At 38.0% G+C, this 13,729-nt stretch overlaps 1 protein-coding gene across 5 annotated transcripts in view; it reads left to right on the forward strand.

Annotated features, from left to right (window-relative positions):
- SNX10 (sorting nexin 10) overlaps positions 1 to 13,729 on the forward strand; it is a 74,705-nt gene that overhangs the window by 53,874 nt on the left and 7,102 nt on the right. For 4 of the 5 annotated variants that reach the window (XM_058527466.1, XM_058527472.1, XM_058527486.1 and 1 more), the window contains exons 3-5: positions 7,499 to 7,585; positions 10,984 to 11,084; positions 11,497 to 11,595. In XM_058527466.1, the coding sequence (XP_058383449.1) occupies positions 7,499 to 7,585; positions 10,984 to 11,084; positions 11,497 to 11,595 (287 nt within the window). Of the gene's footprint in view, positions 1 to 6,502; positions 6,583 to 7,498; positions 7,586 to 10,983; positions 11,085 to 11,496; positions 11,596 to 13,729 lie in introns of those variants that run through there. The other variant, XM_058527490.1, reaches the window with a different exon arrangement.

Here is a 13,729-nt window from a genome sequence, read left to right on the forward strand (position 1 = left end):
CATCAAGGCTTTAGAAAATTAATACTCACTAACACCTAGAGATTCTGCTTTATTAGCTTTTGTCTCTACTTACTGTAATCTGAGTAAATATTTTAATAATTAGCACACAGTTATGTTTACTGAACTATAGAGATTAAAGCTAAACTATAGTGGAAATTAAAAAAATACATCTATCAAAATGGCTAGAATAAAAAATAGTGATAATAGCACTAGAACCAGTGATGGATGTGTAGTGATGCAACAGTGTGGTGTTAATTTGCGTTTCCCTAATGGCTAATCATGCTGAACATCTTCTCAGGTGTTCGCCTGCCATCTGAATGTCCTCCTTGGTGAAATGTCTCTTCATGTGTTTTGCCTATTTTCTATTTGAATTCTTTGGGTTTTTAAAATGTTGAGCTTTGAGAATGCGTTATATATTCTAGATACAAGTCCTTTGAAGGATGAGTGATTTGCAAATATTTTCTTCCAGTCTATAATTTGTTTTTTCAACCTCTTCACAGGGCTTTTTGCAGAACAAAGGTTTTTAGTTTTAGTGAGGTCCAGTTTATCACTTTTTTCTTACATGGATTGTCCTTTTGGTGTCAAGTCTAAGAACTGTTCGTCTAGTCCTAGATCCCAAAGATTTTCTCCTATATTTTTTCTAAAAGTTTTATGGTTTTATGTTTACATTTAAATCTATGATCCATTTTGAGTTAGTTTTTATATAAGGTGCAAGTTTAGGTCAAAGTTCATCTTTTGGCCCGTGGATCTCCAATTGCTCCAGAACCACTTGTTGAAAAGACTGTACCTCCTCTGTTGAATTGTTTTTATACATTTGTTAAAAATAATTTGGGCATGTTTGTATAGGTCTATTTCTGGGTTTTCTGTGGCATTGATCTGTGTGCCTCCACCAGTACCACACTATCTTGATTACTATAGCTATATAGTAAGCCTTGACATCAGGAAGAGGGATTCTTTACACTTTATTCTTTTTCAAAATTGTTTTGGCTATTCTAGGGTCTTTCCCTTTCCATGTGAATTTTAGAATAAGCTCATCTATGTCTTCAAAATATCTTGCTGGGATTTTTATGGGAATTGCATTAAACCTATAGATCAACTTGGGGAGAATTTATCACTTTACTATGTTGAGTCTTCCAATGCATGAACACAGTATAGACATATATAGACATATACAGAGAAGTATAGTTTCTTAAATTTCTTTCAACAGCATCTTATAATTTTAAGCATACAGAGCCTATACATCCTTTATTTTTGAATCTTCTTTGTAATCAATTGGTTAATTAATTTTCAAACATTTCATGAGCACTTTCTATGTGCTAATACTGTGCCCAGTGCTAGAAATATAAATATAAAATACAAAGCCTTCGAGAGGCTAGTGGGGCAGTTTCAGAAGAACATGTTGTTTGATATTTTTAGCTAATAGCAAAGAAGATAACTTTTTCCCCTCCAAAATAATGCAGTTACAGTAAAATTGAAAATTACCTGAAATTTATTATTGCTAAAAGAACCGCTAGATAGAACATGTTTGAGAGCACACACTTTGCAGCAAGGCAAACCTGAGTTTGAAATCTAGCTCAGCCTAGTGGCCATTTGACTTTGGGCCCATTGCTTAAGCTTTAGAAGCCTTATTTTTCTTATCTGTAAAATGGGATGATATTACTGACCTCTTAGGATTGTGGTAAAGATGAAAAGAAAAAGTGTAAAACGCTTATCACAGTGCCTGGCACATGTCAGTGCCCTGTACAATACAGTTATTTTTATTGTTAATTTCATCTCATATCAGGGCTAAGGAAGAAAAGACAAGGTAGATGGATGAATGGATAAAGGGTGAACCCAGGGTGGGGGTGGGGAGGAAAACAGGATACGTTGAAATCAAAGACTGATTATTATAAGAGAATACAGGAATTAAATTTTAAAAGAGTCTAGCAGTCTCTCTTTCTTCAGAAGCCTGTATTCACATGGAGAACAGTAGGGATCAGTTAGTTTAAATTTTTAATTCTGCTCTGCCTGGCTTCTTCCTTCATACTAGATATAGTCATTAGGCCCTAGAAGTCATTAAAGTGTTTAATAAGGTTATTAAATTGACTAACTGCTGCTGCTGAAGCAATTTTCATAGGAAATCCATATGATTCTAGGTGTGGAACTCAGAGCTGTCCTCTGTGGCTGACAGGCTGTCAACATTCCTTTGAAGGATGGTGGGCAGCATTATGAGGGATGTGTCTAATTAAGAGATTATAGGTGAACCTTGGCTTCCTGGGTGTGCTATTTGTAGCTAAAAGTATGGGGAAACTTCACTAATTCCTACTAATTGCAGGGTGGGGGAGGGGAGGCCCATCTGAATTATAGAATATTTTAAAATAAATGTACTTTTATTACTTTCAAGTACATATTTTAACTCCAACTAGGCAAACAAATTGTTGTCTGGTATAAGTCTTAGGGGACCCAAGTTATTGAAGCTATCAGAGTGATTTTCAATTATTTCTATGTAAATAGGTGCTTCTGGAGTTCTTTAGGGTGCTCGAAAATAGTTTGTTCTCATAGATCTTAAATGTTGTTCTCGTAGCCATATGCTGTTAATTGGCACATCTTTAGAGGAAGGGGTTTGTTAAATTAAGATAAACTTTAGACCAGCTGCTAAATAACTTATCGTTAATTCATGAAGTCTAAGAACCCAAGTGGATGAGGTTTTTATTTCAGTTGAAGTTTGATCTTGTTTTTTCCCTGAAAGCAGTTCATTCATTCCTGCAGGCATTCATTTATTCATTAAGTGACATTAATGGAATGCATTGATGTGCCAGTAACTCAAGTCATACAAGACAGCCTAAGCTACCCGAAAGGAGCTTGGCATCTGGTAGAGGAGGCCTACAGGTAATTACAGTACAGTAAGACATGGCGAGTGGGGACGATACCCAAGGTCTGCCCAGAGGCATTAGGGGCCTGGACAAGGGTCAAATTAATCAGACTGGCTGAATTTGAGGATTTCCAGAGGGATTCCAGAAGGATTTCCAGAGACCGAGTTACATTTTGAAAAATGAATTGGAGGTAGCAGAAAATAAAAGAAAGAAGACAACAGCAAAGAAGAGAAAAGCAGAAAGTGGAGTGAGGACAGCAGTCCAGGCAGAGAGAACAGCATGTTCAAGGGCACGGAGGTGTGAAATGGCCTGTTGTGCATGGGGACCTAAGCTTAGCCTTTGGAGATAAGTAGCATGAAAATCATGAAAGGCTATATTGTGCTAGCTAGGGAGTTTGAACTTGATCTTGAAGGTTATGGGGCGAGTTTTTAAGGATTTTCAGCAGGAAAATTACATCATCAGATGTGTGCTTTGGAGCCATTCTTGTCTTAGTGTGGGGGATGAATTGGATACAGGCCCAGAGATCAATTCGCAGCCCTTGCATTAATGTTGGGCAAGTGGTCCTTGAAGCAAAGCAGTAGCAAAGGGAATAGAGTTGTGGGTGGTTCACAGGAGGGTGGATCTGGAGGACGTGGTCACTGTGGATTTGGGAGGTGAGTCAAAGACAGAAGTCTGGAGTAACTGGATTTCTGGCTGGGTTGTTGGGGATGAGACGGGGAGCAGGGTGATGTGGGAGGGATATGGACTCTGTGTGCTTGTGGGACTTCCAAGTGGAGCTTTCTAGGCAAGAGCCTCGATTTGTGGAGAGATGCCTGGACTGGGATGGAGAGGGAGTCATCAGTTCATTCTGGGTGCTTGAAACCGTATGTTTGCATGAGGTTACCCTTGAATTCTAACAGGGTGTGAAGAACAGCAGCCTGGGATGGCTTTCAGGGCCACGGCAACATTTGAGAGAACAAGAGGGAAGAAAGTTCGCCATCCACAAAAATAGTGACAGTTAGCACTCCAACCAAGTTAAAGATTTTTCAAGATTGAAAAAACATTTGGAGTCTTAGCACCATAGTTAATTTTGAGCGTGGATTTAAAATGCATTGCTGTGTTCTTAGAAGACATTTTTTTTTCCAGCATGGTTTTAGAAAGGTATTCAAAAAACACTTCCCTATGTAAAGATTAGACTTAATAAGTCATAATAATGGGAGAGTCCAAGAATTCCAACCCATTGAGATGAAGAAGAGATTCTTTACTGTAGTTTGTCATTATGCTTTTACAAATATTATGAAGGCCTTGCTCTGAGAAAGTACTGTGAAATCTTTAGGTCACTCTGTCTTTTGCTGAAAAATTACAGTGTTAGAGTGTTTGCTACTGGGTTCTTAAATTAATAATTTGTACTTTAAAACAAGATAGATAGTTGTTTTAGCTTTTCTTAATTGCTTATTGCTGATGTCTGTGGAAAGACTTCAGTGCTTTCGGTTTATAAGCATTTCTCTTTCTATGTAATAATACTTTACACTCATGTAGCACTTAAAAATTTCCCAGTGCTCTCACCAGTATTTTATAATTTGATCCTCCTAACAAAGAGCTGAGATAGGTTGCAGGCATTATTCTCATTTTCCAGATGTGGAAAGAGAGGTTCAATGAATAAGTTCACAATTTAGGAAGTGGGTGAGCCAGAATTTACCCCTGTTCTTGTGACCATGATTTCAGTGCTCTTTTCATGGAAAGGGCCATGTTACTCAAAGCTTATATATTAACAGTTGGGCAATAGCAAACAAAATAGAAAGAAAAAGCCCTGATTTTTTCCAGAACTATTTGTCATTACTACCATCATCAATTAACAGTATGTTGAATGATCAGGGGGTATGTGACACTGTGGTAACTTATAGTTTTAGTTCAGAAACATTTTTATTAAATCACAAGTTTGTAGCAAATTGACAAATGTGTTTCCTTATCTTTTCATTTTTATTTAATCTGTGTAAAGCCCCATTATTTCAGTAACAGGTGCATGTCTTCTACTGTTAATATGGGACATTAAGCTATTGGAAATATTTAATTTCCCTTTTGGTATAATGAAGAACTTATGCCTCTCCAGTGGAAAAATGGAGCTGCCAGCACCCTGGGAGAGAGTGTGGCTTACATGTGACCTGATGACTAGGAGCCTTCTGGCTTAAGGGGGGGCAGGATAACCTTGTCAGCTGTTGTCAACATTCCACCTTGCTCAGTGTAGGCTCAGCTGACTTCTCCATTAGGCACATGCCCAGGGCCCACACTCCTTTGAGGGGCCCATGAAAATGTTTTAATTTCTTTTAAAATAGGAAAAATATAATGAACTGAACTTTTAGGTCAAATAAAAGATTTTAATATATAATATTAATATATTCATCTTTACACGAGCACAGTCATAAAGTATGATTTTTATTTATTTATTTATTTATTTTGGTGAGGAAGATTGGCCCTGAGCTAACATCTGTTGCCGTTCCTCTTCTTTTTGCTGAGGAAGGTTGTCGCTGAGCTAACGTCTGTGCCAGTCTTCCTCCATTTTGTATGTGGGATGCCGCCACAGCATGGCTTGATGAGCATTGAGTAGGTCTGTGCCCGCCTGGGTTCCAAACCTACAAACCCTGGGCTGCCGAAGCGGAGCACGTGAACTTAACCACTGTGCCACCGGGCCAGTCCCTTTAATATTTTTTTTTTGTGAAAGAAAAGGCCCATGAAGGCAAAAGTACCCAGGGCCTATGAAAGTCAGAATGCAGCTCTGAGGGTGTTGGGGGATTTGCTGGGAGACATGTGGTCTACTCTGGACTCTGGTCTTCTCTCCTATTTCTAACCTGTTTCTCCTTCTGTTCATTGATTCAATGATGATGATTCATTCCTTCTAAGAACTGTGGATGTATCAAAAGTACTCTAGGAATATGAGTTTCACACAGACTGACAGGAGACTGAGGTGAAATGTGTACAGACTAAGCCTGGGTTTTGTTTCAGTTTCCATCTCCGGGCAGGATCTACTGCCCTGACTCAGTCACGCTATAGGTGATGAGGGGCTATTACAGATACTTTGCTTTAACAATTGTTTTTATAGTCCCTCTTATAATTTAGAACGTGCTTTGAGAAATAATGGGCAAAACCTTTAGAGCATTGCTATATTGTTATGTTGTTTTTATTGTCTCTGTGTCATCTCAATGACTTTAAAAATACATAATGAAAAGATTTTAAAATAAGACTGTTTGGAACATTAACTCATCATGCCTATAAGCTGAGGGCAAGCAGTGGGGCAGAAGTCTCAAACGCAAGAACAAAGTGTACATTGCCTTAGAAGGTGAAAGTTGATAGATGGCAAAAGTTATTTTCAGAGGGCCACCGCCTGGTGGTCCCGGTTCGGATCCCGGGCGTGCACTGACGCATCACTTGGCAAGCCATGGTGTGGTGGCGTCCCATATAAAGTGGAGGAAGATGGGCGTGGATGTTAGCCCAGAGCCAGTCTTCCTCAGCAAAAAAAGAGGAGGATTGGCAGATGTTGGCATAGGGCTGATCTTCCTCACACACAAAAAAATTATTTTCAGGGAATGTGGACTATTTTTCTCCTTTTTTTTAATCCTCTGTACTGAAAATTCTCACTGTATTATCTGTATAACAGAATGGAGATGGTCTGTCCAGAAAACCCTACAATTTTTCTTCCGCTGCTTCTGCTCTAGAGCATTGACAGCCTGCATCTCAGATGTGCCAAAGCAAAGCAGTAAGAAATGCCTAAAATTTCAGCCTTGAAGCCCCCTTTTTTTTAAACAAAAAGTTAATATATTTAAAATTAAATTCAATTAGTAAATTTATAATCAAAGTGAATAAATTACACTAAAATTTATCATGGCAAACATAATACTTTTTTGTTGTACATGTTTTCAGATTTTTAGTAAAGAGCACTTTTTTTGAAAGTATTGTAATTTTACCCCGTTATTTCCATTATTATTATCTTTAAAAAGGAACAAAATTATTGACTATGTATTTTTATTTAACATCTCTAACTTTTACCTATAACATGAGGTTACTATGAAGATGAAATGATTTACTGTATGGGAAAGTATATTTTAAAAATAGAAAAAGTATTGTGTAAAAGGTGTTCATCTTTCTATTAATAAGTTATTACTGCTTACTCTCATGAAGCTGGGGTGCATATACAAAGTCATTTTCAACTCTCATTGCTTGCTTTTCACATGACTTTTGCTACTCTTTCTTATTTGTGTTCTAGGAAGTGATTTATCAGGTAGGGTCTATAGTTTTAATTTAGAGAGGTGAAGAAGGTAAGAAATTACTGTTTTTAAAATTTGAGAAAAATGGGAACCTATTTTTCACAATTAAAAATCAAAAATCGGTTTTGGTGTATACTATCTTATTGTCTTCCCATAACTTCTATAACTATCTAAAAGTGTACCCAGCTTGGTTTTGCATTATTTTAAAAATTCCATTTGTGGCAAAAGTGTTTCTTGAACTTCCTGTGGTACATGATTCATTAACTTTACTTCTTGTTTTTTAAAGGATTACAACCACATTGGTTAAAGCTCGTTTCAGTTTTGATTTAGTACAGTAATTTTTCTCAGCTCTTTGTAGCCCTACTTGCAATTCTGAAGCACATTTCTTTGTTTACCATGCCCTTGCAGGAATTTGTAAGTGTCTGGGTTCGAGATCCTAGGATTCAGAAGGAGGACTTTTGGCATTCCTATATTGACTATGAGATATGTATTCATGTAAGTATGCAGTCAGTAGTCCAGAGAAATCATAGTAATTTTTAGGTAGCATACATCTGATGGCACACTGATATACTTAAAATTGAAATTTGTATAACTTTTCCTAATTCAAAGAACTGAATTTGAATGATTACAACTAATGCTTGTATCTTAAATGAAGTAGTAGGATGGTTCCTAAAGTTGAAAAATTACTTATTTGAATTCCTTATTGCACCTTTGTTAATATTAATATTTTAATGTTTATTGCCTTCATGTATGGAGATCTAAAATTCACAGTTAAGGAGTATTTATAGCTCATTAACGGTATTTCTTTATGATCTGTTATAGCGTATTTCTGGATAATATACTGCCTGGTAAATCTTAAGTTTTGAGAGGACGTAGAGTTCTCTGGAAAAGAGATGCACAATGTTTTATGTGTAGAATAAGAAAGTAGGGAATGAATATGTGCAATTATTTTGCCTTAGTCTAGATTATGAGTAATTAACATAAGTAAATAACTAGAAACAATGTACTTTATTTGGAAATCATACTGTGCCACAATCTCTTTAACAACGTCCTGTGGTGTGTGACCTTCTATGATCATCTTGAACAAAGGTCAGCAAGCTTTTTCTGTCAAGGGCCAGGTGCTAAATGTCTTCAACTTTGTGGGCTTTGTGTAGTCTCTCTTGAAACTATTCAATTCTGCCATTGTAGGATGAGAGCAGCCATAAACAATACATAAATGAATGAGTGTAATTGTGTTCCAATAAAACTTTATTTGCGAAGACAGGTGGCAGGCTGGATTTGGCCCACAGATTATAGTTAATTGGCCCTTGATCATGAAGCTAGTCACTTTTCCCATCTGATTTAGTCCAGACTTCTCCTGGGAGCATAGCAACAGGCTCAGATTTTATCTATGACTACGTAGCACAAGTGAAGTAAAATTTAGCCGCCTTTAATCTTCCCATGTAAATAGCTAAATTGGTGTATTGGATACCAAATCACCAGCCATAAAACTTTTCTTTTTCTCTTTTTTTTCCTTTTTTCTTTCAAGGCTGCCCAACTTAGAAAATAAAGTAAAAACTCCAAACTGCTTTTTTGTTGATTGTGTTGATGGCCATTACCAGGGTATGCCTTGTATTTTGGTTTTACTCATAGTCACACCAGATAATGCATTCTGTGTGGAAAATTATAACACGAGTATGTAAGACTAAGCATTTGAAAATGAAATGAAATTCTTTAGTAGCCTTTTAACTTCCTCTAAAAAATTTGTGGGTCGTTATTACACACTTTATGGTAGGCATGAAATTTAATTCACCTCAGGGAGTTAATGAAAGCATCCGTTTTTTTCTGCTACCTAAATAGATGATGTGAATTCAGAAATGTCCATCTCGAGCCAGAAGTGATGGTTCCACAAATATTATTTGGTGGTGTTCTGGTGTTTCTCTGAAATGCTAATAAATTGACAATGAATAAATCTTGGCTTGGTAGATAGCAGGAACAAGCAAATAGATTTAGAGGAACTTAATAAATTAGTGATCCTAGTGTATTCTGATCCTGCAGAGGCTTCCACCTGTTGCTGTATGATTAGGACTGGATGGGGGGACTGGAGAGTTCTAGTAAGCCTCGCTTAGATGCTATACCCATAGAGCTTTTCAGGTAGAGAAGCTGGTGTTTAACCTGTTTACATTAACCTCAAGGGAAATGATATCAGTTGACTCTAAATCTTAGGATTTACTTGGAATTTTAAACTAGTGGACTATAGAGGTGGGTAGTCGATCATATATACTCTCCTGAACTTATCTTGCAGATGAAGGACTTAGAGATAGACCTTTGTCTGGTGTATGTACCAGATGGATCTCCAGTTACTGACATCTGCAATGATTCTGAACAGAGAAATGAAAGGGAGTTGAAATTGACCTAGTCTGTGCCTGAGGCGTCAGGAGTCCCTGCAGTGGCCTGGTACTCTCTGGGGAGAGAAACTGAGAGGATACCTGCCCAAGCCTCGTTAGGGCACCAGTTCTGGTGTAAATGGCCTGCTGTCTTAGTCCCCAAGGATCACATTAGAGTGAGGTCCTCATGTGCTTTGAAATCCACACACAGAATGTTATTGTGCCACAAACTCCATCCACTGCATTTTGCTGCAATATCATCAAAGATGATGGGATTTAGATAAATAGCTACTTTGGGGCAAGTCTCTTAACCTCTCTGTATCCTGAGGTTTTCTGAACTTTATAAAGTTCAGGAATACCAGGAACTGAGCCATATATTTCATGGGAACAGTTTGAGAACTAATGCACATAATCATTTACATTTCCCAAGGAAAACAACTGCTAGGTGCTTATTAAGTGGTTGGAATAATAACAAGTTTTGAAATAATATAAATTTTGGGGGCAAAGAAATTTCTCATTGACAATGTAAAGATTATGAAATAGAACTTTGAAATAAATATAGAGAATAGAGGTATTCTTACAAAGCAAATAGACAAATATTTGCCAGTCTCTTGTTTTACCCAAAGGAGAAACACACGTATTTATCAGCTTGTGTTTACCCAAAAGAGAGGCATTGCCATTTTGCTTAGGATGGAGACTCTGTAGGTGGCTTTTTCCAAGTCTGCCTTACGGTAGCTGGAAGGAAACCAACATCTAGTAACTGATAATATTAATAGATAGCATTTGCTAAGTGCTTATTATCAATCTTTACAACCACCCTGTGAAAAAGGTATGTATTGTTTCATCCCTGTTTTACCATTCAGGAAACTGGAGTGTAGGTGACTTGCCCTATACCAGAGCCAGGACTGGAATTTGGGTCCCCTACATGGATGCTTGTCCCTGTGCACTGCACACCTCTCTCTAACTTGGATCACACTTGCTCGAATGTCCAGTAGAGAAGGGAAATGCTGTTCTCTTTAAAAGTGATTTCAGGATTCCTAGTGATTTGTGTGATCTATAATGATGGCCATATGGAGGGCATGATGGCTTCTGTGATGTCACATCAAGGGCCACGAGAAGGTGTCTCTAATCCACAAAGGCTTCTCCAGCTACATGGATGGATAGATGGTATGAAAATGCAGTGGATGACCCTGAGTTCTTATTGGTCAGTTATGCTTCAGGATTTGTTTAATTTTTGTAATCTGTCTTTGAAAGCAGTGCTAATAGGTAAGCAGGAGGCTACTTCAGGGCTCAGGGAATGGCTGGGTCATGACTTGCCCCAAGACAACACTATTCATTTATGTCATTCCAGCTGTCATCAGGGCTATTATGTTGGTGGGTTATGTGCAAGATTTGAATCAGGCATAAATGCAAATGTATTTTTTAAAATCCTTTTTAAAATAAATACTGCAGTATATAGCAAGTTATAGATATAAGAAAAGCATTTTTCCTTAAGTGAGGCTTATATTTTTCTTGTTCTCTACACAGACCAATAGCATGTGTTTTACAATGAAAACATCCTGTGTACGAAGAAGATATAGAGAATTTGTGTGGCTGAGGCAGAGACTTCAAAGTAATGCATTGCTGGTGTAAGTGATTTAAAGAGTATATCGAGGAGACTGTATTATTATATTCAATATTTAACAATTTGATATGCATTAAGATATATAAAATATGAAGGATTTTATAAGCTTTCTTCTTGATTGCAATGCATAGCTTTAGTTAGTTTTGTGGCTACTGCCTCTGAATTCAATATCACTTGAATTCCACCAACTTTTATGAGGATTGATTATGAAAGGCCACAAAAAATATTTAAAATGGGTTTTTCTTTAAGTTGATTTTCTCATACCCTTATTATATAATATGTAATATATATAATATATATAACTATAATAGTTGTATGATAATTATTATGCATAATTTGCTTTCACTTTGAGGGATTTCTGTAATTAAACTACCTTGATTTCATGAGTAAAAAATTTTTTTTTTCTTTCTCCTAAGACAACTGCCAGAACTTCCATCTAAAAACTTATTTTTCAACATGAACAATCGCCAGCATGTCGATCAGCGTCGCCAGGGTTTGGAAGATTTCCTCAGAAAGTAAGTGTGCAGAAACTCTTGTAGCCAGACAGATGTGAGAACAGTGCTTTGCAGGAGTTGAGTGTCCTATGATGATGTGGGGGAGGACAGTACTATTTCTGAAACGCTAATAATTGGCTCCAGAGCTAAGCGCAGTAGTAGTTCATTCCCTGGATTAGAGCACCATCTTGTGGTTCACATCATATGGTGCATATTTGGGACCAAATCTTCTAGAAAGAAAACAATGAACTAATTGAATCAGATAATAAATATATGGTCCCTTAAGCAGTAAAACAGAGCCAAATTACTTGGGAGTTTAGCTGACAAAAGTAAAATTTTCCAGGAAACAAATGTACTTTATTAAAAAAGAACTTCTTAAAAATTATCTTTATTTACAACGTTTAGGATTGACAGACCAAAATCAGCTCTACAATGGGCTGTGAAACCCTTCTGGGCTCCTCTAAATGAATAGTTTAACTCTTATTTTTTGGAGGGAATGTTTATAAGGGAGTATTTAGTGGTGTGTGAATAGTCTCAGTGGGTTATTAACTCTTGATTACATGGTGATGGTAGGTCCTGCAGTTAAAGCGACTTGAATTCACACTACTATAATTTCTCTTTTTTCCACTCTGGAATGCTAGAATACCCATCCCATGGGCCAGCACATTGGTTTGCACGCAGACTACGAGGCCAGACTGCCTGGGTTCAAACCCTGGCTCTGCTGCTTATTAGCTGGGAGCTTGGGCAAGTCTTTTGCCTCCTCGGTGCCTGTGTTTTCTCATCTATAAAATGGAGTTAATAATAGTACCTACTTATAAGGTTGTTGAGAGGGTTAAATGAGTTAACGAATGTAAAGCACTCACAACAGTCGGGCACATAATATGTGGTATCTAAGTATTGGCCATTATTGTTTTAATACACTTCAACATGAAATAGCTTTGAGCTAATTTTTCTAACTTCCAATTTTATAGATAAGGAAATAGGCTGAGTCATATGACTACTAGTTAGTGGCAGGGTCCAGTCTCCTGAACTCTCTTTCTTTTTCTACCAGCTTCAGGATCTGAAGTAATCTCCTTTCGAGTTCACTTAGAGCTGGCCTGAAATAATATACTGCCTTCTCCCCATATGGCTCACTCATAAAGGGCTTGGGTATTAAGTATGCACATGAATATTAATATTTATTTCTGTTAGATTGATATAGTGCCTTTCCTTTGAATGGGTCATGGAGACATGCAGAAACATCCAAGATTATAAATTGAGGGAGGGCTGGGAAAGAAAAAGAAGCCAGAGGAATAAAAATGACAAGAGACCAGAAGAACTGATTAACCGAGCCAAGTCCTCGGAAAACATACAGTGGTATTCTTTTGGCTATCACAGGCCTGACAGAACAAAGGACAGGGCAAGTTTGTTCCGCCCTCTCCCTTCGGGAAAGGGATTTTAATTGTTGTCTCCGTGAGACCCAGGTGGCTGATGGCCTCTGCCTTAAGATGCGGTCCCTGCAGTCCAAGTTTGCCGAGTGGCCTGTCACTCCAGATGCTGCTCGGGACGCTGCAGACTGGCCATCGCCAGCGAGGCCTGGACAAGGACAGCCAAATCCCACAGTCCCTGTCAGCACAAGGGACTGCTTGTCTTCTGTAGAAAGTCTCCTTGTTTGAGGTCAAAGGACGGCACGTGTCTCTGTATTTATGTTGCTAGTTAAGTGTAAGCATGCGTTTTTGACCAGGACTCACTCCATTGTTCTGAGCATAATCTTTCCTTCCATGGTTGATCTACCAATTTAGTGACTGAGTGAGCGCTGTCTGGCTGCAGTGGGGTTGTGCTTGCCCTCGGTGATTTTTGCACGCTGTGTCGTTTGGTTGTTTGCTGATTGAATGTGATGCAGATGTCATGGTGGAAGGTGTCCTGATCAGGAGCTCGAGGGGCTGGGTTCCAGGTCTCGCATGAATGTTGGCTCCTGATTTTTTTCTGGCTATATGACCTTGGAAAAGTCACTTAATTCCTTTGAGCCTTGGTTTGCTATAAAAAGTGAGATAATGTAACACAGGCATTGCTGACCTCACTGGGTGGTTGTGTAGTTCAGATGATGCATCAGAAAGGACTCTGGAAACCTGTTTATTAAGTGACTACTTTGGGCCAGGCTAGGTACTGGGGATAT

Source organism: Diceros bicornis, chromosome 3, assembly GCF_020826845.1.
Source record: "Diceros bicornis minor isolate mBicDic1 chromosome 3, mDicBic1.mat.cur, whole genome shotgun sequence".
Taxonomy (NCBI): domain Eukaryota; kingdom Metazoa; phylum Chordata; class Mammalia; order Perissodactyla; family Rhinocerotidae; genus Diceros; species Diceros bicornis.